At 53.8% G+C, this 26,959-nt stretch overlaps 1 protein-coding gene across 3 annotated transcripts in view; it reads right to left on the bottom strand.

Annotated features, from left to right (window-relative positions):
• LOC122391491 (PH and SEC7 domain-containing protein-like) overlaps positions 1-26,959 on the bottom strand; it is a 60,829-nt gene that overhangs the window by 2,758 nt on the left and 31,112 nt on the right. For 2 of the 3 annotated variants that reach the window (XM_043385497.1, XM_043385498.1), the window contains exons 5-12: positions 25,967-26,160; positions 24,953-25,145; positions 21,510-21,673; positions 16,978-17,104; positions 11,740-11,841; positions 10,819-10,963; positions 5,846-5,992; positions 5,148-5,290 (exon numbers count right to left, since the gene is read on the bottom strand). In XM_043385497.1, coding sequence (XP_043241432.1) covers positions 5,148-5,290; positions 5,846-5,992; positions 10,819-10,963; positions 11,740-11,841; positions 16,978-17,104; positions 21,510-21,673; positions 24,953-25,145; positions 25,967-26,160 — 1,215 coding nt within the window. Of the gene's footprint in view, positions 1-1,209; positions 2,193-5,147; positions 5,291-5,845; positions 5,993-10,818; positions 10,964-11,739; positions 11,842-16,977; positions 17,105-21,509; positions 21,674-24,952; positions 25,146-25,966; positions 26,161-26,959 lie in introns of those variants that run through there. The other variant, XM_043385496.1, reaches the window with a different exon arrangement.

The following is a 26,959-nucleotide window of genomic DNA, read 5'->3' as shown; positions in this document are numbered from 1 at the left end:
CCCCGGGATTGTAGTACAGGTACACTGGGAGAGGTCAGAGGGCTCCTCCTCCCCGGGGATAGTAGTACAGGTACACTGGGAGAGGTCAGAGGGCTCCTCCTCCCCGGGGATAGTAGTGCAGGTACACAGGGAGAGGTCAGAGGGCTCCTCCTCCGCGGAGACAGCGCTACGGTACACTGGGAGAGGTTAGAGGGCTCCTCCTCCCCGGGGATAGTAGTGCAGGTACACTGGGAGAGGTCAGAGGGCTCCTCCCCGGGGATAGTAGTACAGGTACACTGGGATAGGTCAGAGGGCTCCTCCTCCCCGGGGATAGTAGTACAGGTACACTGGGAGAGGTCAGAGGGCTCCTCCTCCCCGGGGATAGTAGTACAGGTACACTGGGAGAGGTCAGAGGGCTCCTCCTCCCCGGGGATAGTAGTACAGGTACACAGGGAGAGGTCAGAGGGCTCCTCCTCCCCGGGATTGTAGTACAGGTACACTGGGAGAGGTCAGAGGGCTCCTCCTCCCCGGGGATAGTAGTGCAGGTACACTGGGAGAGGTCAGAGGGCTCCTCCTCCCCAGGGATAGTAGTACAGGTACACAGGGAGAGGTCAGAGGGCTCCTCCTCCGCGGATATATCGCTGCAGGTACACTGGGAGAGGTCAGAGGGCTCCTCCTCCCCAGGGATAGTAGTGCAGGTACACAGGGAGAGGTCAGAGGGCTCCTCCTCCGCGGAGACAGCGCTACGGTACACTGGGAGAGGTTAGAGGGCTCCTCCTCCCCGGGGATAGTAGTGCAGGTACACTGGGAGAGGTCAGAGGGCTCCTCCCCGGGGATAGTAGTACAGGTACACTGGGATAGGTCAGAGGGCTCCTCCTCCCCGGGGATAGTAGTACAGGTACACTGGGAGAGGTCAGAGGGCTCCTCCTCCCCGGGGATAGTAGTACAGGTACACTGGGAGAGGTCAGAGGGCTCCTCCTCCCCGGGGATAGTAGTACAGGTACACAGGGAGAGGTCAGAGGGCTCCTCCTCCCCGGGATTGTAGTACAGGTACACTGGGAGAGGTCAGAGGGCTCCTCCTCCCCGGGGATAGTAGTGCAGGTACACTGGGAGAGGTCAGAGGGCTCCTCCTCCCCAGGGATAGTAGTACAGGTACACAGGGAGAGGTCAGAGGGCTCCTCCTCCGCGGATATATCGCTGCAGGTACACTGGGAGAGGTCAGAGGGCTCCTCCTCCCCAGGGATAGTAGTGCAGGTACACTGGGAGAGGTCAGAGGGCTCCTCCTCCCCGGGGATAGTAGTACAGGTACACTGGGAGAGGTCAGAGGGCTCCTCCTCCCCGGGGATAGTAGTACAGGTACACTGGGAGAGGTCAGAGGGCTCCTCCTCCCCGGGGATAGTAGTACAGGTACACAGGGAGAGGTCAGAGGGCTCCTCCTCCCCGGGATTGTAGTACAGGTACACTGGGAGAGGTCAGAGGGCTCCTCCTCCCCGGGGATAGTAGTGCAGGTACACTGGGAGAGGTCAGAGGGCTCCTCCTCCCCGGGATTGTAGTACAGGTACACTGGGAGAGGTCAGAGGGCTCCTCCTCCCCGGGGATAGTAGTACAGGTACACTGGGAGAGGTCAGAGGGCTCCTCCTCCCCGGGGATAGTAGTGCAGGTACACAGGGAGAGGTCAGAGGGCTCCTCCTCCGCGGAGACAGCGCTACGGTACACTGGGAGAGGTTAGAGGGCTCCTCCTCCCCGGGGATAGTAGTGCAGGTACACTGGGAGAGGTCAGAGGGCTCCTCCTCCCCGGGGATAGTAGTACAGGTACACTGGGATAGGTCAGAGGGCTCCTCCTCCCCGGGGATAGTAGTACAGGTACACTGGGAGAGGTCAGAGGGCTCCTCCTCCCCGGGGATAGTAGTACAGGTACACTGGGAGAGGTCAGAGGGCTCCTCCTCCCCGGGGATAGTAGTACAGGTACACAGGGAGAGGTCAGAGGGCTCCTCCTCCCCGGGATTGTAGTACAGGTACACTGGGAGAGGTCAGAGGGCTCCTCCTCCCCGGGGATAGTAGTGCAGGTACACTGGGAGAGGTCAGAGGGCTCCTCCTCCCCAGGGATAGTAGTACAGGTACACAGGGAGAGGTCAGAGGGCTCCTCCTCCCCGGGGATAGTAGTACAGGTACACTGGGAGAGGTCAGAGGGCTCCTCCTCCGCGGAGACAGCGCTACGGTACACTGTGAGAGGTCAGAGGGCTCCTCCTCCCCGGGGATTGTAGTACAGGTACACTGGGAGAGGTCAGAGGGCTCCTCCTCCCCGGAGATTGTAGTACAGGTACACAGGGAGAGGTCAGAGGTCTCCTCCCCGGGGATTGTAGTACAGGTACACTGGGAGAGGTCAGAGGGCTCCTCCTCCCGGGGATAGGTACAAAGGGAGAGGTCAGGGGATGGCACACATACATAACGCATATACCCATAGACACACGGAAAATAGGAATCACCCAACATTTGTGATTAAAAGCTCAGGCATTTCGTTAAGATTGCTTTTCCATGGAAAAATAAGGCTGAGTTTTCAGAAGTTTCATCAAAAGCTGCTCCAGATCTATGATGCAACACACATGAACAGTGAAGAAACTAGCCAAATGGAAACGTCACCTTACACCCATATCAGACACTTCAGGCCATACAAAGCCTGCCGAAGCCAGTCTGTACTGGTCTTTAACCGGTCGGAGCAGGGTCAGCTGATGGCAAAAGAGATTGGCGCACTCACCGATTGGACGGTACGACCGGTGACGTCACCTCCCATCACCGTGCAGCGCTGTTAGTGGAGCCGCAGAATCTACCACACAGGCTACGGGGGTAGTGGGTGGAGGGGCCCGGCAGCCAGCCGCGCCAATAGCGAGTAGTAGAATCTACCACACAGACTACGGGGGCACTGAGCGGGCGGCCGTGACCAGCGTCAGTCGCTGTACGGCGGCGAGAGGGTCCGCACAGCACGGCTGTTAGTTATTTTGGGACGGTGAAGTGCGGGATCAGAGTTAGCTCAGAGAACACCATCACCGAGATAAGAAATCAGGCAGACCTCTACCGAGAAAACAGAGTTTAAAGCAATCTAAAGACACAAAGGCTCGGCTACAGCTACGGATGGGCGTCTAGAGCGCCCTACAGGGGACCGCACCGCTGCACGGCCGGCCCGCCCCCTGCCCCAGGCCGGGACGGTACGGTCAGCCGTACCGCGGTGGGCGGCTGGACGGCTGGCCGGTGACAGGCCGCCGCGCCCAGCTGCCGTCCCGCGGCGCGTCCTCCCACCACCTCAGCTAGCGGTACGGCATGTATTTCCATGGCACACGGCGTCTACAAAACTGGCCGCTCGGCCGCCCCCCGCGCCGTCAGAGCCGGGACTCAACCCGGCGACCGGCGCACTGCCCAACACACAGACATTTGGAAAAGGCGCGCGCTCATCGGATCACTCGGCCGTTACCGTACACGGCGCATCAGACAATTACGGAACGCGGCATCGCACGGTCAGCACGGCGCCCGGCCGCGAAACGTCCCGTTATTGGCAACCGGACCGACCCAGTGAGATTCAGTAAAAACCTGACACGCCCCGCAGCCGGGATTCAGCGCAGATCTAACAGCACGGAGTGCGCCCGCCGCCCAATACGCGGCATTCTATGCACTGAGCAGCCGTGCGCTGGCATTTAGCATCTTACAGCCACGCAGCTCAGCCTCGGACGCTTAATGATGGACCGGCGGCCCTGCCGCCGCACACAGTATGACCCTACTGTAGGCGGTAAAATAATCACTAACCGAGCCGCAGGGCTCTGCCGCCGGCCCTCACAATATGGCGGCGCTGGAGGCGGTCAAATAATCACAGGAAGGCCGCGGCAGCCGCTGGCAGGCCGCGGTAATATGGCGTCCGCGTCTCCCCAACGTATACCACAGACGCTCGGCGCAAAACAATCGCACATTTCCCAGACACGGTTCAAAAGTCGCCAGATGTCCAGAGATTTACACATATATCGCCATACACTGGGAAATTTTCCGGACACGGTCCAAAAGTAGCCAGATGTCCAGATAATTACAGACATATATCACCACACACTGCGGATTTCTGGCGGAGACTCCCCGCCGCAGTCCGCTGAGTGGGGGGCGCCGGGCCAGCGTCAATTATCGATACACCGATAGCCTACCAATAGCCCACCGATACCCCACCGATAGCCCACCGATGGGGGCCACAGACCCGTCGGCGTATTGTCTCGTACAGCTATTGTCGATACGTGCATATATCGATGATAATGTTACGGCGTTATTGTCGATTGGGCGCGCAGCGCGGAGCGCCGCGGCGCCGGGGGCGGAGGTTGCATATCGGCTCACCGCGGGGAGTCTGTGCCCGCCAGCAGACACCGCCCGGCGGCCGGCGCCGGGGGCAGAGGCTGCATATCGGCTCACCGCGGGGACAGCTGGCCCCTGCAGTTTGTCCCGCCAGCAGACACCGGCCGGCGGCCGGCGGCCGGCGCCGGACCGCTGCCCGCCCGCTGGGATCGCCTCCAGTGTACGGGGACGGACCCGGCCAGTCGGCGCCGGGCGGCAGTCCGTGGTCTGTCCGCGGCGGGGCACCAGTCTCAGATCAGGCCGGGAGAGTATTGTCGGTAGTATGGTCACGGTGGGAGTCAGGCGGTGAGTCAGAGTCAGAGTCAAACGGAGATAGGAGGAGTCAGGGCCTGGTTTGACAGCAAGCGAATGCCGCAGCTCTGCCGGTCTCGCTGCGACTGCTATCCCGCAGCTCTGCCGGTCTCGCTGCGACTGCTATCCCGCAGCTCTGCCGGTCTCGCTGTGACTGTTATCCCGCAGCTCTGCCGGTCTCGCTGTGACTGCTATCCCGCAGCTCTGCCGGTCTCGCTGTGACTGCTATCCCGCAGCTCTGCCGGTCTCGCTGTGACTGCTATCCCGCAGCTCTGCCGGTCTCGCTGCGACTGCTATCCCGCAGCTCTGCCCGCCCCGGCGGCTCGCAGCCTTGTGTTAGCGTCACCGCACACACTCTCACACCCGTCCCGACCACCAGGGTTAGTCCCGAGCGCACCGCCACCTCTCGGACGACCGGGCAGCTGCAGTAGCAGAGACCACCGCCAGGGCGGCGCCACTAGTCCATTCCGGCCCGCACGGCCTGCATATAACTGTACCTGTCGGCCGTCCGCCCGGGCCGCCCTCTGTCGGCTGCTGCGGTAGGCGAGACTGCGGCGGCGGCCGCCAGGGGCGCTGGCGGCGGCGGCTCGGCGGCCATTTTGGAGCGCAGCAGCTGGCAGTAGGTGCGGTACCGCACCGCCTGGGGGCACCACCGGGGCACGTGACACCGGGGCGGGCGGGGACGGTGGTACAGGGGAGCATCGCGGTACACAGAGAGGACATGGAATGGGGACGGCGGGTCCCATCTCCTTGAACGATCTCAGGTGCGATAGCCCGGTGCCCCACTGACCTCTAGTCTGTACGTACGACCCTGCGGACTCCTGTATGACCCCGATGACCTCTGCGAGACCCCAGTGACCTCTGTATGACCCCAATGACCCCACTGACCCTCTAGTGTCCCCCACTGACCTCTGTATGACCGCACTGACCTCTGTATGACCCCGCTGACCTCAGTATGACCCCGCTGACCTATGTATGACCCCACTGACCCCACTGACCCTCTAGTGTCCCCCTACTGACCTCTGTATGACCTGCTGACCTCTGTATGACCGCACTGACCTCAGTATGACCCCGCTGACCTCAGTATGACCCCGCTGACCTATGTATGACCCCACTGACCCCACTGACCCTCTAGTGTCCCCCTACTGACCTCTGTATGACCGCACTGACCGTGTCTGTGCGACCCCTGACTGACCTCGGCCTGCAGGAAGGCGGCCTTGTGCCGCTGGTACTGCCGCTGCTGGTGGCTGGGCCTGCCCTCCGGGTCGCCAGCGCCGTCCAGCTCCGCCAGCTCGGCCTCGATCTCCGCCAGCCGGTCCTCGTGGCCCAGCAGCTGGTCGTGCTGCAACGGGACACGGCCCGTGTCAGACAGCCCGTGTCAGACAGTCCGTGTCAGACAGTCCGTGTCAGCCGGCCCGTGTCAGACGGCCCGTGTCAGACGGCCCGTGTCAGACGGCCCGTGTCAGACAGTCCGTGTGTAGTGTATTGCACCACCCACGCGATATATACAGTCCGGTTTAAAGAAAGAACTCAAAACGCGCACGGCACAGACCGTCACCATCCGTGACCACCGTCGCCAACCGACTGCCCCGCCGGCCGGCCTACGGACACGTCACTCGCCCTCAGCGCCACCCCCACAACCTGCAGTTAACAGAACTGCCGCTAGGTGACACTGGCACACTCGTACGGTACGGAACGAAAGAGGGACACCAGTCCGTAACAGAACACCACATTCTTCCCCCCTGGAAAAAGTTAGAGTCTATTTGGCGCACGTCTCGTACGCTGGGACCTCCTCACCGGCTGCGTCCCGGAGTTCACTCTCGCGCCCGGCTGGAGAGCAGGTTCGACCGCCACCAGCCCGGCACCGCTCGCTGCTTCGCGCGGCGACAGCAGTACGCCAACGTCTTGTTGCTCTGCCTGCCGCTCCGTCGCCGGAGGTGGTGACGCCTCCCGCTCCCGAACGTCCTCTGCGTCTTCCGGTGACACAGCCACGCCGTCCTCCGCGGGACCCCGGCTGGCCTCGGTGTGCCGCCGGTCGACCCCCAGTGATACAGCCTGTCCGTCCTCCAGTGGCACGCCGTCCTCCGCGTGCCGCCAGTCGTCGGCCTCCAGCCGCTCCCCGCGGCGAGGCACAGACGTCGGAGACACCGCACTCCGCTGACCAGCCCCCGGCTGGCCGCTCTGATCCACGTGCAGCTCAGCCTGAGACTGCTGCGGCGCCCGAGCTGTCGTCAGCCGCTCTGCGTGGATTCGGGAGCCGTCATCTAGCCTGTAGCTGACTGGTCCCAGGCGAGACTCCACCCGTCTCGGCTCGGAGTACCGTGGCCGTCCCTTCTTGGGACGCGGCACCAGCCGGCACCGGACCCAGTCGCCGACCTGGAACCGTGGTGTCTCAGCTGCACGCCGCTCGTCAGCGTACCTCTTCTGCTTCTTCTGCCTCTTCTGCACTCTGTCTCGCAGCTCACGATCTTGCGGTTCGTCCGTGGGAAGAGCCGCCGCGTGCAGACGTGTCCTCAGCTTCCGTCCGTGCAGAAGCTCGGCTGGACTCAGCCCCGTCGTGGCGTGAGGCGTGCTCCTGTACGTCTGCAGAAACTTCTGCAGATAACACGCTCGATCTTCGCCGCTCCGGTCCGCCGCCTGGAGAGCACTTTTCACTGTGCGATTCGCACGCTCCACCGCACCTGACCCGGCAGGGTGGTACGGCGTGACCCGGATGTGGCGCGTGCCGACACTCCTCAGGTAGTCTGCGAACGCTGTTGAGGTGAAGTGTGTCCCGTTGTCGGACACCAGCTCCTTCGGGTAACCTTCTCGAGATGCTAGCGTCTCCAGAAACTGCACCACCGCCTCCGTGCTGGGTTCTGTGCAGAAGCCGACTTCTATCCATTTGGAAAAGTAGTCTACCAACACTACTGCGTATCGGTGCTGGCGGCGCGCTTCCATTGGACCGATAAAATCCACGCCCACCTTCTCCCATGCCGCTCCTGGCAGCGGCACAGGGTGTAGCGGCGCACTGCGAGTCCGAGCCGACTTGTCCACGTCAGCACACACGTCGCAGTTTCTCACCGCCTCTTCTATGTCCGTGTCCATCTTGGGCCACCAGTAGATGTCACGAGCCCGCTGCTTAGTTCGGACGATCCCTTGATGTCCTTCGTGAGCCAGGGACACCATCCTCGTCCGCAGCGCCGCCGGCACGATCACCCGCTGACCACGGACGACCAGGTCTCCCACTAGGCTGAGCTCCTCTCCGCAGTTGTAGAAGGGCTGCAGCTCTGCCGGGCAGTCGCGGCGCCGTCGCGGCCACCGCCGTGGGATCTGCTGCACCAGCTGGCACAGCACTGGGTCAGTCTGTGTCGCTTCCAGCAGCTCGTCCCGCTGCACTGCTCCGAGCTGGGCAGTCACCGCCGCCCTCACGGCGTACGGTAGAGGTCTCAGCCGCAGCTGTACTGGGTTGGCCTCCGTCTTCAGTTTCACGCTGTGCACGAGCCCAGTGAGACTCGGCAGCTCCTCTGGCATCTGCTCCTGGATAGCACACACAGTCGCCCCGTGAATCACGGACAACTTCAGCTTCTCCTGCAGATCCCTGCCCAGCAGGGGCACGCCAGCGTCTACCACGTACAGTGAAACTTGGGAGCTGTTGCCGTTCTCTGCCTGCACTGTCACCTGCACCACCCCCTGCACCAGCAGCGATGACCCTCCGTAGGCCTCCAGGCGCACTGCAGTGGGCAGGAGGGGCAGATGGCGGAACTGCTTCCTGTAGACGGACAACGGCAGGATGCTCACGGCCGAGCCAGTGTCAGCCAGCATCCGCAGTGGCTGCTGGTCCACCCGCAGCTCGGTCCACAGGTTCTTCCGGTCGTCATCCGTCACGGCCAGCACTTCAACGGTCCTTACTGGCTTCCTCTTGGTCTGCTTCGTCTTCTGAGGTGGTTCCTTGCAGAATCTGGCGTAGTGGCCCTTCTGCTGGCAGTTGTGACACCTTCTCCAACGAGCTGGACAGCAGGGATCAGCAGTCCGGTGGGGACCGCCACAGTTGCAGCATGGCGAGACCCCCTTCCTGGGAGCAGTAGTCACTGCAGCTATCTCCAGCTGAGCCGGGGAAGAGGTTGATGCACGGGTAGCTCCACCTCCACCCACCAGCCGCTGTCGCTCAGCAGCCACCTCCAGCTCCTCAGCCACCTCGAGGATGCGCAACACAGTCAGAGCTGGCTCCCGACACAGCCGCTCCCTCAACCTGTCGTCCCTGCAGCCCTCGATGAACTGCTCACAGGTCAGCTGCTCCTGGAGATCGCCGAAGGCGCACCTGGAACTCAGGTCCTGCAGCTCAGTGAGGTACACCGCTGGAGACCTGTCCAGCTGGTAACACCGCCGGAACAGCATTCTCTCGGAATGAGTCGCTCGTGTCTCCGGAAACAGCCGCTGAAACACTGCGGAGATCGCAGCCACCGGGTCGACTGCTGCAGTCGGTTGTCCTTCCTCCTTGACGCCATCTTCCTCCTGCGCCGGAATCGCCGCCTCCTGCGCTCCCGGTGCCACGCCCTGCGCCGGTTTCGCCGCCGCGAAATAGAGACGCCGCGCCTCCTGTCCCACACAGTGTAATAGGAGGGCCTCTCGTCGCTGCACAGTCCACTCGTCCCAACCACTCGCCATGGCGAAAATCCTGAACTCGCCCAGCCACTGGGACCAGGGCGTGGTCGGCCGTCCTGGCGCCACTAGAAATGGCGCTGGCGCACGCAAACAGTCCATCGCGGCGATCACTGTTACCACTCAGCGCAGAAGGATCTCGTCCTCGTCGCCACTGTAGTGTATTGCACCACCCACGCGATATATACAGTCCGGTTTAAAGAAAGAACTCAAAACGCGCACGGCACAGACCGTCACCATCCGTGACCACCGTCGCCAACCGACTGCCCCGCCGGCCGGCCTACGGACACGTCACTCGCCCTCAGCGCCACCCCCACAACCTGCAGTTAACAGAACTGCCGCTAGGTGACACTGGCACACTCGTACGGTACGGAACGAAAGAGGGACACCAGTCCGTAACAGAACACCACACCGTGTCAGACAGTCGGTGTCAGACAGTCCGTGTCAGCCGGCCCGTGTCAGACAGTCCGTGTCAGACAGTCCGTGTCAGACAGTCCGTGTCAGACAGTCCGTGTCAGACAGTCCGTGTCAGACAGTCCGTGTCAGCCGACCCGTGTCAGACGGCACGTGTCAGACAGTCCGTGTCAACCGGTCCTCCCAGTCGCCGGTCGCGCTGTACGGGCCGCGTCGGGGTGTCACAGGGCCGTACGTGTACGGACGGCAGGGCCGTGGCACTGTACGGGCTGGTAGTGCTGTACGGGCCGCGTCGGGGTGTCACAGGGCCGTGCGTGTACGGACGGACGGCAGGGCCGTGTCACTGTCCACGTCAGTGTGAGACGGCTGGCGGGTACCGGGCTGCCATACTGCCACACATCAGCCCCAGTCACATCAGCAGGCGGTGACACAATACCAGTCTGTGATTATCGGGCTGTAATATCACTAAGCAATGATACACTGGGCATCTTGTAATACTGCAAGGTCGTTATAATACCAAGCTGTAAAATTGCCAGGCTGCAGTGTCTGATATTACCAGATAATGCATGGCATCAATAGTCTGCGGTGTGTGTCATTACCAGTTTGCGGTGCGTGACACTACAAGCCTGCGGTGGGTGCCATTACCAGTTTGCGGTGTGTGACACTACAAGCCTGCGGTGGGTGCCATTACCAATTTGCAGTGAGTGACATTACGGGTCTGCAGTGTGTAGCATTACCAGTCGTTGTGTGATATTACCAGTCCGTGAATTATATTACCAGGCTGCGGTGTGTGACGTTACCAGTCTGTGGAATGAGACATTTCGAGTCGGCAGTGTGTGACATTACCAGTTGGTGTAAACATTATCAGTTTGGTGTGTGGAATTACCAGTCTGCGGTGTGTGACATAACAGTCGGTGAGTGACATTACCAGGCTGCGGAGTGTTAAGCGGTTGGTATGTGACACTACCAATCTGCGGTGTGTGACATTACCAGGCTGTAGTGTGTAACATTACGAGTATACAGTGTGTGACATTACCAGCCGGTGACCAGACGGTGGGTGATATTACCAGTATGTGGTGTGTGACATTACCAGTCTGCTCTGGTTAACATTACCAGGCTGCGGGAGGTGACTCCGGACGGCAGCAGCGGTCGCTGGAAGCGCCTCTGACTGCCCACGGCGCCCGGCAAAGGCGGCGAGGAGAGACTGGCCGCCACGAAATTCACCGTGTCCACCCACGACTGCAGCTCCTTGGCGTCACTGTACACAGGGGGGGGGGGGGGGGGGGTGGGTGGGGGGGCAGAGAGGACGGGGGTCAGTACAGCGTCACTGTACGGAGGGGGACACAGAGGGACAGGGGGGTCAGTATAGACTGGATCTGACCATCAGCGGGCACCGCACGTCACCGCTGGGGAGCTGGACCGGTGTCAGATAGCTGACCCTGCTGACAGAGACCGGGCGGCGGCACAGCGTCACTGTACAATTAGAGGGACACAGAGGGACAGGGGGGTCAGTATAGAGATCTGACCATCAGCGGGTACCGCACGTCACCGCTGGGGAGGGACCGGCGTCAGACAGCTGTACCCAGGGCCGTATATAGGGCTGTACCTACTGACAGAGACCGGGCGGCGGCACAACAGCCCAGATGTGAAGCTGAATAATTGTACTATATGTACCGTCATGTTCCTTCAATTATGTGCTGTCGGTGTGACCATTTATGTGCCGGAGCGTCCCGGTTACCGAGCATGTACCGCAGTAGGACGTGATCCAGCGATGGTCCCGGTATATGTCACAGCGGATGGTTCCACACTGACCTGGTTGGCAGCAGATACTGACGGATACTGACCGATACTGACCGCATATACCGCAGACAGGTACTGACCTGGTCTCCAGCAGATATTGACAGATACTTACAGACACTGACCTGCTCCGTCGCAGATACTGACACAGATACCAACACAGATACTGATCTGATCTGCAGCAGATACTGAACTGATGTGCAGCAGATACTGACCTGGTCTGCCGCAGATACTGACCTGGTCTGGAGCAGATATTCGGCCTGATCAGCCGTCTGCAGTTTAAACACGTGCTGCTTCTTCACGTAGTCCTCGGCCTTGGAGGCCAGCGCGTGGTGCACCCTGAAACACACGGCCGCCGTGTGAACACACTTGGAGGCCAGCGCGTGGTGCACCCTGAAACACACGGCCGCCGTGTGAACACACTTGGAGGCCAGCGCGTGGTGCACCCTGAAACACACGGCCGCCGTGTGAACACACTTGGAGGCCAGCGCGTGGTGCACCCTGAAACACACGGCCGCCGAGCGGCCCGGGACAGTCAGTCTGGAGCTAGCGGCATTTGGCGAGCCAGAACCGGAGGCACCTTGGCCCTGCTGCGCGTGGCGCTCTGTTACGCCTCACCAATGCCTTGTGGGCGACAGCAGAAGTTCCAAGAGAATGGCGTGCGACGACAATGATTCACATGATCCCATCCCCAAGGCCGGAAAAGAGGCTCCTCAGCAGCTACCGTCCCATTGCCCTGACGAGCCAGGTCGGGAAGCTGGCGGAGCGACTGATCCTGGCTGGGCTCACCTACCTCAGCGAGAGCAGGGGCATGGTGCCGCCGGAGCAGGTGGGCTCACTGCTCTGTGGAGGACAACATCGGCTGCCTCGTGCAGGAGGTACAGCCCTCAGCAGACTGCGTGGTAGGTACCTATTCTTTTTTTTTTAGACAAAACCGATAATAACTTAGAGGTTATGTTATCAGTCGGTCGGAACTCACTGCAAATAGATGCGCCATGCTCCACTCCTTCGATTGGGTCTATCACTAGGCAAAGTATACACCTTGTGTGGCAATAAAATGCAAAAGTTTGTTTTGGGGGCAAATATAAACTTTTGGGCTTTGTTGCCAAACTGGATGGAAAATGAATACGATGATAATGTCAATCTAAGGTGCAGGTTCTCATGCGTCTTGCTGTTACGATTTCCCAGTAACCGATAGCGTAGTCTCCGCGTTATTCTCGGTTTTATCGAAAAAAAGAATACTTACAACGCAGTTTGCAGAGGGCTGTATAAGACAGGTGTATTTGTATTTGTATTTGTATTTACGGTCGTGGGCGATCCGCACATGGCGTGGCGACTACTGCCCGCAGCTCCCCCACTGAGACACCAGAACCATTAGGACGGCGCCACAGCGCAGAAGTGTGTTCTCCTCGCTTTCGACTTTGCGAGGGCTTACGACACAGTTGGCCACCACCTCCTCAGACTGCGGTTGCTGGAGCGGGGCCTCCCGGCCTCCATGGTGAGCTGGGTGTGGCAGTGACTAGTGGTGTCAATCGGTTACCGAAAATTTCGGTTACCGAAAAGATATGCTGACCGATTCGGTAATCGGTCGGTCAGGCCCCCCAAAAATCGGACACTTTCGGTCACCCTGCCAGTGAAACCATTTTCAAAAAGAGAAAGTATTCCATTTTTGCCTAGTTAAAATGAAGTATATTGGGATGTTAATTACGGAGCGAGCGAAGCGAGCGTAGTCTTTCCTTAGATTAACGGAAATTTCTGAGTATGAGCGGCCGGCCGTGGTCAGGCTTTTGCGAGGCTTATATCTCAGCAACCACTTGACCGATTTACACGCGGTAATTTTTGTAGGGTAGCTTCATTCTTTCTACCAAGTATTGGACTATTCCCGATGCATGTGGGTGACCCCTTATGCACGTGCCACGTGCAAAACGAAGAGGTGTCACTTTTGTAATTGTTGCAATATCTCGGTAACTACTTGGCCGATTGCGCTGAAAGTTGGCATGTAGGTAGGCACCCACTAGGCACTGCATATACATGTGCCAGAGTTGGGATGCTGCTGCACGTGCGCACGTGCAGGGGTCGTTTCCAGATCTCGGGAACGGCTGGACCGATTGCGCTCAAATTTGGTACACGGTTAGGGACCGGTTAGTAGCGTGCCGTGCACAAGTCAGTTAGGACCCATTTTGCACGTGCGCACGTGCAGGGTGCCGCTTCCAGATCTCGAGAACGGCTGGGCCGATTGTGCCCAAATTTGGCACATCGCTAGAGACCAGTTAGTAGGGTGCCGTGCACAAGTCAGTTGGAGGTACCCCCTCGCAATTTCGCACGTGCAAGGCCCACCCTCTCGCTCGCTCCGTTAGTCGCCCCAAAAGGCGTTATACTGGTGATAGAGTTGCAAAATTTCCCCCAAATGCCAAATGCCACATTTTGGCAACTTCATAAGCCAACCCACCCAGCAGGCAGCAGCCACCCATTGTCCAACCACAACTACAAGCAGGCTGATATTGACTCAGTTGGCCCCACAAGTACACACAATTTTGAAACTCTATTCCAGTCTAACTGTTAAAATTTCACCTGTAATCAAAGAAGTATTGCCTACAAAAATCATTAGGTATACAGTCATCAAAAATGCAAGGACAAAAATAACTTGAATTACTGAAATGTGTTTCTGAAGACTGGACAGTTAGCAATTAGCACTTAGCAGTGATCACATTTACATTTCACAGGTGTTCTACTATCCCATATTCTCCTTAAATATTGCAGGTACCAACCAAATGTTTGAAATCTAGATGACCACAACATAAAAACATAGGAATCTTGACAAAAACTACATCGGCCCATGTCCGATTTCTGGAATCTTCCACATTCCAAACACAAGGAAGGATTTCGAAACAGATGCGCCAGAGACTTTAAACCAGCTGATAAAGTTGCTGCAAAAAAAGTTTTGGATTGTTACATGCTGCCTCGTGAATTATTTTATTGATGTAAATGATCCAACACGATATTGAATTCAATGAAATCAACATTGTGAGTGTAATTCACTACAAAAAATTAATTTCTCTTCAATAATTCGACCAAAAGGGCATATAAATAAATATTACGTCATCAACATACATCCTTTCGTTACGGAAGAGAGGATCTTAAAAGTCAATCCTTGGTTCTTCTATTACTTTTTGCGCCACTTTGGCGCCACTTTGTAGGTATTCATTTTGTCTGCATATTTTGTTTTTTTTGTAAAGATAAGACAAACAAGAGATAAGACAAAGTGCCTGTGAAATGAATTTTCATTTCATTTTTGGGACAAAATTCAAGCTCAGAGCTACCTAATACCTGCCTTTTCAGCTGGATTTTCAGTGTCAAATTATTTGTAGAGTATCTCAGACCACATCTCAAGACTCAAGGCAAGTTTCCAAGCAGTTTTGATGTGTTTTGTGGTGTTTTGATTCCGCCTTTTCTCCTAGGGAATGTTGTCATGAACATACCTATTACCAACCATTTGACTATATCTAATTGATCGTGCTTTTGCAACATGAATGAGCATTCTTCCTTACATAGACCACAGTAGATTCTTGACAATTCTAATCAACTAAATCTGTGAAATGCTGAGGTCCATGTGTTGCTACCCTCAGCAATGTAACTTCTACCACAATATGTATTTTGCAGTGGCTAAGAATTGACTGAACTTGGACTGAAATGCCATTTCCCATTATTTTCCATCAGAATTTACCAAATATTTTAATTTTGGGGTAGAGTAATAGCAAATAGAAGTTCGGTCAAATTTCGGTCAAATTTTGGCTTGGTGTGTTATCGGTCGGTATTCGGTCGGGAATTTTTCCCAAATTTTGGTTTCGGTCGGTATCGGTCAGACATTTTTTGGAAAATGACATCACTTACTCAGACCGACGGGTCAAGGTCGATGTGAACGGGGTGCTCGGCAACAACCACAACCACAGCCAGAACCGAACGCATCGCTGCATATCCATACTCAGCTCAAACGCCAAACTTGCCGAAAAAGTGGGCCAAATATTCGTTACATTGTCATTGTACGTGATTATAAGAGCAGCAGCAGCTTCGACGCTAGCCGAGGTGCCGACAGAGCCCTAGCCGAGGTGCCTGGTGGGACGGAGCGCGGCTGCACAGAGCCCAGCACGCCGTCAGGGGGCCCTCGACGCTAGCCGAGGTGCCTGGTGGGACAGAGCGCGGCTACACAGAGCCCAGCTGACGCCGTCAGGGGGCCCTCGACGCTAGCCGAGGTGCCTGGTGGGACAGAGCGCGGCTACACAGAGCCCAGCACGCCGTCAGGGGGCCCTCGACGCTAGCCGAGGTGCCTGGTGGGACAGAGCGCGGCTACACAGAGCCCAGCACGCCGTCAGGGGGCCCTCGACGCTAGCCGAGGTGCCTGGTGGGACAGAGCGCGGCTACACAGAGCCCAGCACGCCGTCAGGGGGCCCTCGACGCTAGCCGAGGTGCCTGGTGGGACAGAGCGCGGCTACACAGAGCCCAGCACGCCGTCAGGGGGCCCTCGACGCTAGCCGAGGTGCCTGGTGGGACAGAGCGCGGCTACACAGAGCCCAGCACGCCGTCAGGGGGCCCTCGACGCTAGCCGAGGTGCCTGGTGGGACAGAGCGCGGCTGCACAGAGCCCAGCACGCCGTCAGGGGGCCCTCGACGCTAGCCGAGGTGCCTGGTGGGACAGAGCGCGGCTACACAGAGCCCAGCACGCCGTCAGGGGGCCCAAGGGGAACAACACAGCACGTCAATCGGCGTAACGCTCTACATAACTACATACAACAAACGCTATCCCAGCAGCATCGAGGGTGCGCTCAGATGCAACGTCCACAGAGAAGCCATGAAATAAAAACAATGATACACTAAAACATGTGTTCCCATGTGGCCTGTGCTATTCGCGAACGGCACTGCAGCAAGAGCCGAGATAGCGTGGGGAGGTAACTCTGTACAGTGTGTGTGTGTGGGAGGGCGGGGAGGTAACTCTGTACAGTGTGTGTGTGTGGGAGGGCGGGGAGGTAACTCTGTACAGTGTGTGTGTGTGTGTGTGTGTGTGTGTGTGTGTGTGTGTGTGTGTGTGTGTGTGTGTGTGTGTGTGTGTGTGTGGGAGGGCGGGGAGGTAACTCTGTACAGTGTGTGTGTGTGGGAGGGCGGGGATGTAACTCTGTACAGTGTGTGTGGGAGGGCGGGGAGGTAACTCTGTACAGTGTGTGTGTGTGGGAGGGCGGGGATGTAACTCTGTACAGTGTGTGTGGGAGGGCGGGGAGGTAACTCTGTACAGTGTGTGTGTGTGGGAGGGCGGGGAGGTAGCTCTGTACAGTGTGTGTGTGTGTGTGTGTGGGAGGGCGGGGAGGTAACTCTGTACAGTGTGTGTGTGTGGGAGGGGGGAGGTAACTCTGTACAGTGTGTGTGTGTGTGGGAGGGGGGGAGGTAACTCTGTACAGTGTGTGTGTGGGGGGGGGCGCCCACCGACCTGATGGCGTTGTGCAGGTGCTCGAAGGCAGCCGCCCGCCGCGAGCCGCTCTCGTCTTTGTGCAGGTACAGCACCAGGTCGCGGAGCGTGCAGTGGAACATCTGCCACGAGCGCCGGCCCAGCGCCGCTGAAACAGAACGGGGGGGGGGGGCGGTCACCGACGGCACGGCGCGGCTGAGGGAGGGGGGGGGGGAGAGTCGGACACTCGGACACAGCGGGACCCGGGCGGAGACAGTGCGTGAGACAGGTACACCGGAACAGCGCAGACATTGCTGCAACCGACTAACGCCCGCCGCGCCCCCGTCCCTCAGCTCTGCTGTGTCCCTCGCCCAGGCCGTCCCTCAGTCCACTGCTGTGACCCTCAGCCCAGGCCGTCCCTCAGTCCACTGCTGTGACCCTCAGCCCAGGCCGCCCCTCAGTCCACTGCTGTGTACCGTCCCTCAGTCCACTGCTGCTGTGTACCGTCCCTCAGCTCAGCCCGTCCCTCAGCCCAACCCGTCCCTCAGTCCACTGCTGTGTACCGTCCCTCAGTCCACTGCTGCTGTGTACCGTCCCTCAGCTCAGCCCGTCCCTCAGTCCACTGCTGTGTCCCTCAGCCCAGCCCGTCCCTCAGTCCACTGCTGCTGTGTACCGTCCCTCAGTCCACTGCTGCTGTGTACCGTCCCTCAGCTCAGCTGTGATGGGCTGACGAGTACCCGACCCACTGCACTGCCTCGTGAGCACTCACAGACTGCGCTGGGTGGTAAGTACTGAGTACGTTTTGTTTTCTAACAGCCGGTTCTGTCGCCCATGATCAGCCGACCAGGACTGCAGTGTACGGCGCCGGGGAGCTCGGGGATTATTGCTCTCAGACAGCCCACTGACACTGCGGCACGGCCGGTCGGACCTCCTCGACTTCAGTGCGCGCTTGAAACCGGCCATGGTCACAGCTCCCATCACCACACTCGGTAAGTTGTGATGTTTTCGTGCACCTACGTTCAGTGTCAGAAAAGTGGCCCGTTTCTAAGTTTTCTTGAACTCGGAAGATTTGTTCTGCGAAAAGTCTTGACTAAAGAAAAGCAATTTTTGTTCTGTGAGCAAACGTTCCCTAAACAGATGGCCAATGATTTTTGTGTAACAATGTACCTCTACCCATCTATGTCAGCACTTAGGCACTATCAGGCTTGATGGAGCATTTCACAATGGGTCACTTAACAAAAACCCAACCGCCTGCCCACTATGACTGATTTTTCTTCTTCAGCAGATTTAGTCATCTCTCTCCAGTCTCCATGGCTACTGAATGAAGACCTGGACTCCTGAATAGAATGCAGTACAAACTACTGACCTACTCCCAAGAACCAGCACCGCCTGCTACTCTAAGTTCACCAGCTGACAGCTGTTGGCAAAACTTTCACTGGTAACCTTGTCCCTCACAATAACTGGTATTAGATTGGCAGCCTGAAGCCCATCAACTGTGATGTGTTATGAACAGGTGATCTGTGAATGGTGATCACACAGTGTGTGCGTGCATTAACAATTAATCCTGTATTTTTTAATAAAAATGTTGAAAATATTGTCACTCTTTCAACATCTGGTTCAACATGTATGATATGAATGAAGGACTACACAGCATGCAGGAGCTGGAAATGGGCAATGCCCCAATGGATATGCAGACTTAACGTAATCAGGTGAGATAAACCTGAAAAGCTCGATTTCATATCCATATTAGCATGCAGTGCCTACAAAGTAGTGAATGCTTTAAAAAAAAACTTAGCTGACAGGCAACAGCAGTTCAAGTTAATAACGTAGTCAGGTGAGATAAACCTGAAAAGCTTGATTAATTTACACGTACACTGGTCTGAGAAACAACACTACCAAGCTAGTGAGTAGTAAATGGGCAATGCCCCAAATGGATATGCAAACTTAACGTAGTCAGGTGAGATAAACCTGAAAAGCTCAGCTTGATTAATTTACATGTACACTGTTCTGAGAAATGACACATATACCAAGCTAGTGAGTAGTAAATGCTATCAGAAAATTATGGGTACTGGTCCTGGATAAGCATATTACCCATAATACCTATATCAGCACAACCAATCCTACCTTTAAAATCACCTTCTCACACAAATCAAACCAAGGCCCTACATCAATATAGGTACCAAATCACAAAAATAACACGCGAGTCATATAGGAGACGAGTCATGAGTCTTGGCCTTTTGACGTCTAAAACACTGCCATCGCCGCACCAACAAGTTCGCTCCCCGCCCGGCTCCCTTCATAATGCAACCGGGCGCAAACTTGTTCTGGATTCTCGCAGACTATATTTGGTGTTTCCGTGGTGGCAGACTATCCCCTGGTAAAAGTTCCCAATTGCAGTAAAGTATGAAAAAATGATATCAGTAGATGTAAAAAAGATTTTTCTTTTCAAAAATGTCAAAATTTAGCAATTTTATAACGTGTGCTGCCCATATTTTACGATAGTCTGCGGGGTCGTTCCGGGCCTGCTAAGGTCAGCTTCACTTGGATCGTTTAAGACACCTAGACATCATTCATTGCAAAACAAGGTATTGCTAGAATGGAAATTAATTGCTTAAAGTTATAGAATAGTTTTTGTTTCGTAAAAATGAGCAAAAAATGCGTATGGGGATAATAAGTGACAGCGTCTTTTGAGGTATCACCTTTTTGGTGCCGGCATAAGAGAGCTTGGACGAATTTATGGCAAATTCTTTGTGAATAATATTAAAATGAACAAAATAAACAGTTATTGTCTTTTTGATGCCTTTTTCCCATCTGAATTACACAAAAATTGATTTTTTGTTATTTTACTCGAACTCATGGCAGTAAGATATCTTAACTTGTAATAAATCGACCGAAGGCATTATTTTGTGCTGCATATTATTCATTAAATTTTGTATTAAAATAAATTGAACATCAAAATCGTTTTTGTCATTCGGCAATGAACTTAACCAGCAACAAATACATTTTTAAAAAATAAATATATTCTCAGACTAGGCAACGCTGTCCCGCGCGCTTTTACGCTTACTTTTACGCGAACGCGCCGGGTTAGTCTCGAGATTTGCGGGAGTTATTGTAAAGAAGTATAATTTCGTGGGGTAATTTAAGAGTTAAATGTTCATGTGCAATTTTTCTCGTTTTTTCATACTCAACAATACGATTTTTGTTTAAAGGCTGAGATACTGAGTCTGAGACTCATTCGACTTCGACCATCTCATCTTCTGATCTTCGTTCAAGGAATCTGAGGTGGGATTGTTCATGTCAATTTTTGTAACAAGCTCAGGTAGTGGTAATACTTAGCATAAACCATGTGTTTTGTCTTAACTTCTCTCCTTCTTGATTATACCTTCACCTCTACCTAGGCTAAGAAACTGATATTCAAGGGTAGCTGCTTTCACACTAGTAGCCTTCTGGTGGGTTCAGATTGTTTTCTTGCATTTAGTTATGATATGTTCTTGGATTTCCCTTGTTTAAATTAGGCAAATGTGAGTATTAATATTTATATAGGTATGCATCATTATACTTCAGCAATGGCAATGTAGCCTACCTGCTTATTAAGTAGATACGAGATTGCATGGGTATTCATTAAGCAGGCGTCTCACGAGATGCCAGATTTGAAACATAATCTAACCTGATCTAACCTTGCCTACTAACCTACAACCTACAAGCCTAATACCTACAACCTACAAACCTACAATCTACAAACCTACAACCTACAAACACTGCCTGCCTAGGATGCCAGGATGCGACACTGCCTAGGATTTAGGGTTCCTTACATCCACAAACCTACAACCTACCTTGCTATTGTAGACAGATCTGGCATCTCGTGAGATGCCTGCTTAATGATTACCATTGCTTGTTGGTCATGTACAAGTGTTTCACTTTGATATATGCTGCATTTCAACAATGTCTGCCCATTATGCTAAAAAGAAACTGATATAATGCGGTAGCTGCATTAAAAATTTGGAACCATAGTTGAGTTTCAACTTTGTTCTGCGACCTTTTCAAAATTTTAGTCTGCGAACTTAGATCCCCAAACCACTTTTCTGACACTGCCTACGTTGGAGATGCGCCGCCAGATTTGGCGTATTCGGTGCCAATTCCGTTTCCTAACGCTGGAGGCCGGAGTCAGTCACGCCATCGAAATTACGGAACATCATTTAATAATACGCCAAATAATAATACGCCGAATACGCCAAATCTGGCGGCGCATCTCCAACGTAGGTGCACGAAAATATAACAACTTACCGAGCGTGGTGAGGGGAGCTGTGACCATGGCCGGTTTCAAGCGCGCACTGAGCTCCGCACTCAGTGACACATGAATGGATGATGTGTAGCTAGCTGTGCGGGTGTTTATCTTGTCACTGTATGAATGTTTTATTCATCATATTCTTTTGTCTTTTACTCACCTTTTATCTTTTACCTTGGACGTGACTCATGAAAAGCCTCATCTACGTTGAGGATGCTGTTGAATACACTGATCCTGATCCTGACTCACCGTAAGTAATTCCTGTTATGAGCCGAGGGCCAGTACTCACTGCGCTTCCCGCCGGCGTCCAGACAGCACTTCCGCATCATGTAGCCGCGCTTGTACTCGGTGGCTTTATCGGGATCAGGCGCCGCCAGGAACGGGTTCGTCACGCCGCCGCCAGGTGGCAGGCCGGTCGCCGGAGCCGCCTCCATCTCCTCGTACTCGTCATCGCTGTGGGAGACAGCATAGTGCACACGGTCAGTGGTGGAACAGCACAGTGCACCCTCAGCAGCGGTGGGGCATCGCAAGCAGTCTTAAAAATGAATCACTTTTAGTGAGAAACACAATGCACAATGCTCAGTTCAGCATATTTACGTCTGGACAACGAGTTGCGTTGGAGAGGCCGGAAATAGTGGCGATTTCAGGACCGCAAGAATGGACCGTCATTGGAATGATTCTTTTTTAAACCGTGCACTGTTTTCGGCCGGAATTTAAGAGTTACTACAAAATATTTTGTAATTACGTTTCCACCAAGAATGAATGCCACCAGGGCTAAATTTCTAATACTATTGCATTTTGTCAAGATGCATATAGTGCTGTCATATTGCAGTTTTAGCGCGTTTGTTACAAAATATGAAGCGAATAAGCGTCAGTGTAATTCACATAATCATAATGGTAATTCATCAACAGTGCCAGAAATTAACTTGAGGGAAAGCTATGCTAATTGCTCTTGTCCATCCACTAAAATTTATTAAATATTTTGCTTTGTGTATTCCAAAAGGAGAGGGAACTATTTCATTTGTGCCTTCATGTCAGAATTGAAGGTGGATCATTAAATTTTCAACGCAGTTTACAAACAAGCATTTGGTCTTTCTCGTTTATAAGCAGTGGCTAAGAAAAGGTTGATCAATCCTGAAGTTCAGTCATCGTACCTCAACTTGGCAGCAAGATCCCCCAAGGACAGAGGATATATTGTATACATGTCCTGTAAATCAAAACAAGCATTTGGTCTTTCTCGTATATAAGCAGTGGCTAAGAAAAGGTTGATCAATCCTGAAGTTCAGTCATCATACCTCAACTTGGCAGCAAGATCCCCCAAGGACAGAGGACATATTGTAAACCTGTCCTGTTAATCAAAACATTTTTGTGCCTTCAAAGGCTTAAGTTATCTGTGGTGTGTTCGGAGTTAGGCTATATGGCCGTTTTTTTTCTATGTTTATGTGGAGATTGAATATAACTGTGACCCTGTGCTTGTTTGTATACCTACTTACGGTCAAACAGGGAACAGCACATTCACATAACATACTCTACTCACCTAGCACCTAACTCATAGCTGTACCCTGCCCAGGATCTGTACTTGTTCATGTCTCGAGCTTTAACAAAGCACTAAAGTAGCTTAGTATCATTTCCCACATTTTCTGAGCATCTAACATGACATACAGCAATGCAGAGCAGCTTCAGAGAAGAAACACTTTAAATGCACAGACTCACACCAGCCACCCAATGAGCCAGTTCCTCAGTTGACTGTTTCCCTGGACACAGCTTGGCAATGTGAGGTAACTTTTGGCAAGTTGAAGGTTAGCAGGTAAAATTGAGTTAGGGTGAGTACCTACCTATAACTGGGTGCTACTGCCATGCAGGTCTTGGGTAGCCTGCAAATATGTGTGATGATTGAGGTTAGGTCAACTGTCAGGTTAGTCAGGTTCAGGTATGCTCATTGCTCAGGTCACATTTTTATGGACATTTGGCAAATTAAAAAACTAACAATCTGATCTAAGCCAACCCGACTAAACATACACAACTACTGACCATAGGAACTGAGCACCTACCTACCATCTCATACCATGTCAAAGTAGAGTTCCTTGGTGGAAGATTACCCTCAGTACTTTTTATCCCAGCCCTGTGAAGAAAACTAATACTTCTAAGCTCTGAGTCACTGCTGGTCATCCACAGGAAGAAACGCTGAGACTGAGAGCTTTGCCACATTGTATATTGGACCAATAATGACTATCACGAATGACTATGAACACATAATATGATCACATCGTTGCATGGATTGTCACATTGACAATTTTACTAAAATCCTTTTTTAAAGAAATACAGTGATGATGATTAACATCAAAATCAACATAAAGTGGATTTAGTGATCCAAGCTTTCTCCTCCAGTAGCAATGGAATGATCGCATGTTTCATTTGCCAGACACTGAGTACCTGATGCACATTACAATCTGCATAGCATCTAAGCATAGTAAAACTGCCCAAGTCCATTCATTCTAGATTTTAACTTGATAGTTAGCACTAATTTATCTTGCTGTTGTAAGTTATCATTCAATATTCATACCAATACATCAATATGCGCTCATCAGTCAACATTTTCTGGCATGATCCTGCTCAGCGTGCTCTTCAGTATTGCTCCAAGGTCTGCAATATTATAGCTTGTTTTTGGACAATAAGCTCTTTTAATTTTACTTTTTCTTGCTGATATATGAGCCCGATCAACTTGCGTTTATCAACCAAAATTTCATAACTTGTTCAACTTGATATTGATATTGCTCAGTAGTCAGGACCTCTGTCAGCCTCCTGGATACTTCAGATTGTTTTCAGTCAACATGCTTCTTAAATATGATATAAGTCAATCTTAAGGGATTCAAAACATCCAACAAAACGACATACAAGAGCAAGAAAACCACCAGATAAACTAATAAATGGCCTTGGAATAGAGCCAAGTTGTGTGCTCCATTTGTTTGTTTACAATGATTGTAGTGCTGATGTATTTTTAGGACTCTGAACGTCGGCTTATAAAAAAGAAACGTTTTTACAAAAGTTGTAAGGCAAGTAATATTTATCTGAAAGACCTAAAATATTCAAAAGCCAAACACTATGAAATACATGAATCGGAACGAAAAAGTAACCCAAAAATCCAGCCTAATCACCGGCTCCTAAAACTGCAACACAATCAGCACTTTTTCCCGCAACTCGTTGTCCAGACGTAAATATGCCTCAGTTCATATCTTATTATCATACATTGCATGGCCTCGCATAGTGCATTTGAAAAATAACTATGTAACGTGTATCATGCTTCAATGCAGTACCTACTCCCCCGGCCTAGTGTACCGGCCGGGCCCGGACAGCCTGGTAGGTTGTTGTGTAGGGTATTATGTAGGGTATTATGCAGGGTATCGACTCACGCGGCGTAGTGTATTGGCCGCGCCCGGATGGCCTGGTAGGTTGACGTGTAGGGTGTTGTGCAGGCGTTATGTAGGGTGTCGTGTAGGGTATTATGTAGGGCATTAACTCACGCGGCGTAGTGTATAGGCCGCGCCCGGATGGCCTGGTAGGTTGTTGTGTAGGGTGTTGTGCAGGGGTTATGTGGGGTGTTGTGTAGGGTATTGTGTAGGGTATTAACTCACACGGCGTAGTGTATGGGCCGCGCCCGGATGGCCTGGTAGGTTGACGTGTAGGGTATTATGCAGGGTGCTGTGTAGGGTATTGTGTAGGGTATTGACTCACGCGGCGTAGTGTATGGGCCGCGCCCGGATGGCCTGGTACAGTCGGCGCAGCGTCTCCTCGGGGAAGTCCCGGCCGTCGTTCAGCTCCGACAGGTTGTCGACGAACTCGGCGCAGGTCATTTTGCGCGGCACGTGCTGCACGTGCAGGTCGGTGTTGAGCAGCATCAGCGCGCAGGTCAGGGTGTGGCACGCGTCTGCCGTGGGAGGGGCGGGGTAACTCAGTGGCGGCTAACGGCTGACGGAGAGCAGGTCCAGATAGCAGACAAGAACTGTGGCAGACAGGTCACAGAGCCCATCCAATATACGGCTTTGTTCTACTGGACCGCTGACAGATCAGCAAGCATATCATCTACTTAGGCTTAAAGGCATATTGTTAAGTTCGGAATAAAGAAAAGCTTAAAAACGACTTTCTTCACAAATTTCGTTATTTTGATAAGACTTTCAATGTGTAGTTGTATATCTTTGCCAGTATCATGTCATAAAATCTATTAAGTCATATCAAACTGTTCAGAATTCTCTTCATTTCGCACCTCAATCCCTGAGAACACTGACCGATGTATTGGGGTTTGTTTTTATACCAAAAGCTTCGTGTATGATAACATAGCATTATTCCTATTTTCTACCCAATACCGCGTGTCATGCCTCATGACCCACCGACATAGGTGAGGGCCGCGCTGAGGGAGAAGTTGAGGGAGGAGTTTAGGGAGGAGTTGAGGGAGGAGTTAAGGGAGGACTTGAGGATGAAATAAGCGAGGAGATGAGGGTGGGTTAAGGGAGGAGTTGTAGAAGGACTAAGGAGTGAGCTGAGGACAGAGTTGAGGGCAAGTTAAGGGCAGATCTGAGGGTAATTTATGGAGGAGTGGATGGCGGAGTTGTGGAAGGAGTTAAGGACAGAGTTGTGTAAGGTGTTGAGGACGGAGTGGCGCTGAGGACAGAGGACGGAGGGTGGAGTGGGGCTGAGGGCGGAGTGGCGCCGAGGACAGAGGACGGAGGGTGGCGTATAGCTCCGACCCACCGACGGAGTTGAAGGCAGCCGGGTTGCCGTCCATGTAGCGGCGGCTGAAGTGCACCAGCACCCGCTCGCGCTCCTGGGTCTCGCCAGTCAGCGAGAACCGCTCCAGGAACTGGCCGAGCGCCACGTCCAGCGAGCAGCCGCTGAAGTCAAAATGTTTGACGTACTCCTCGGCCACCGCCCGGCTGAACTCGTTACTGGGGGGGGGGGGGGGGGGGAACAGACGGGGGTCAGTGGATGGAGACCGCCCGGCTGAACCCGGCACTGTTACTGAGGACAGAGGGAGAACACACACTGTTACAACCCGCCACTGTTACTGAGGACAGAGGGAGAACACACACTGTTACAACCCGTCACTGTTACTGAGGACAGAGGGAGAACACACACTGTTACTGAGGACAGAGGGTGAACACACACTGTTACAACCCGTCACTGTTACTGAGGACAGAGGGAGAACACAGACTGTAACGACCCGTCACTGTTACTGAGGACAGAGGGAGAACACAGACTGTTACAACCCGTCACTGTTACTGAGGACAGAGGGAGAACACACACTGTTACAACCCGTCACTGTTACTGAGGACAGAGGGAGAACACACACTGTTACAAGTCCTCACTGTTACTGAGGACAGAGGGTGAACACACACTGTTACCACCCGTCACTGTTACTGAGGACAGAGGGAGAACACACACCGTTACAAGTCCTCACTGTTACTGAGGACAGAGGGAGAACACACACTGTTCCAACCCGTCGCTGTTACTGAGGACAGAGGGAGAACACACACTGTTACCACCCGTCACTGTTACTGAGGACATAGGGAGAACACACACTGTTACAAGTCCTCACTGTTACTGAGGACAGAGGGAGAACACACACCGTTACAAGTCCTCACTGTTACTGAGGACAGAGGGAGAACACACACTGTTCCAACCCGTCACTGTGACTGAGGACAGAGGGAGAACACACCGTTCCAACCCGTCACTGTTACTGAGGAC

The sequence above is a fragment of the Amphibalanus amphitrite genome, unplaced genomic scaffold, assembly GCF_019059575.1.
Source record: "Amphibalanus amphitrite isolate SeventyFive unplaced genomic scaffold, NRLGWU_Aamphi_draft 000440F_arrow, whole genome shotgun sequence".
Taxonomy (NCBI): Eukaryota; Metazoa; Arthropoda; class Thecostraca; order Balanomorpha; family Balanidae; genus Amphibalanus; species Amphibalanus amphitrite.
The sequence above is the reverse complement of the archived record's forward strand: the minus strand, read 5'-3'. Positions and strand labels throughout refer to the sequence as shown.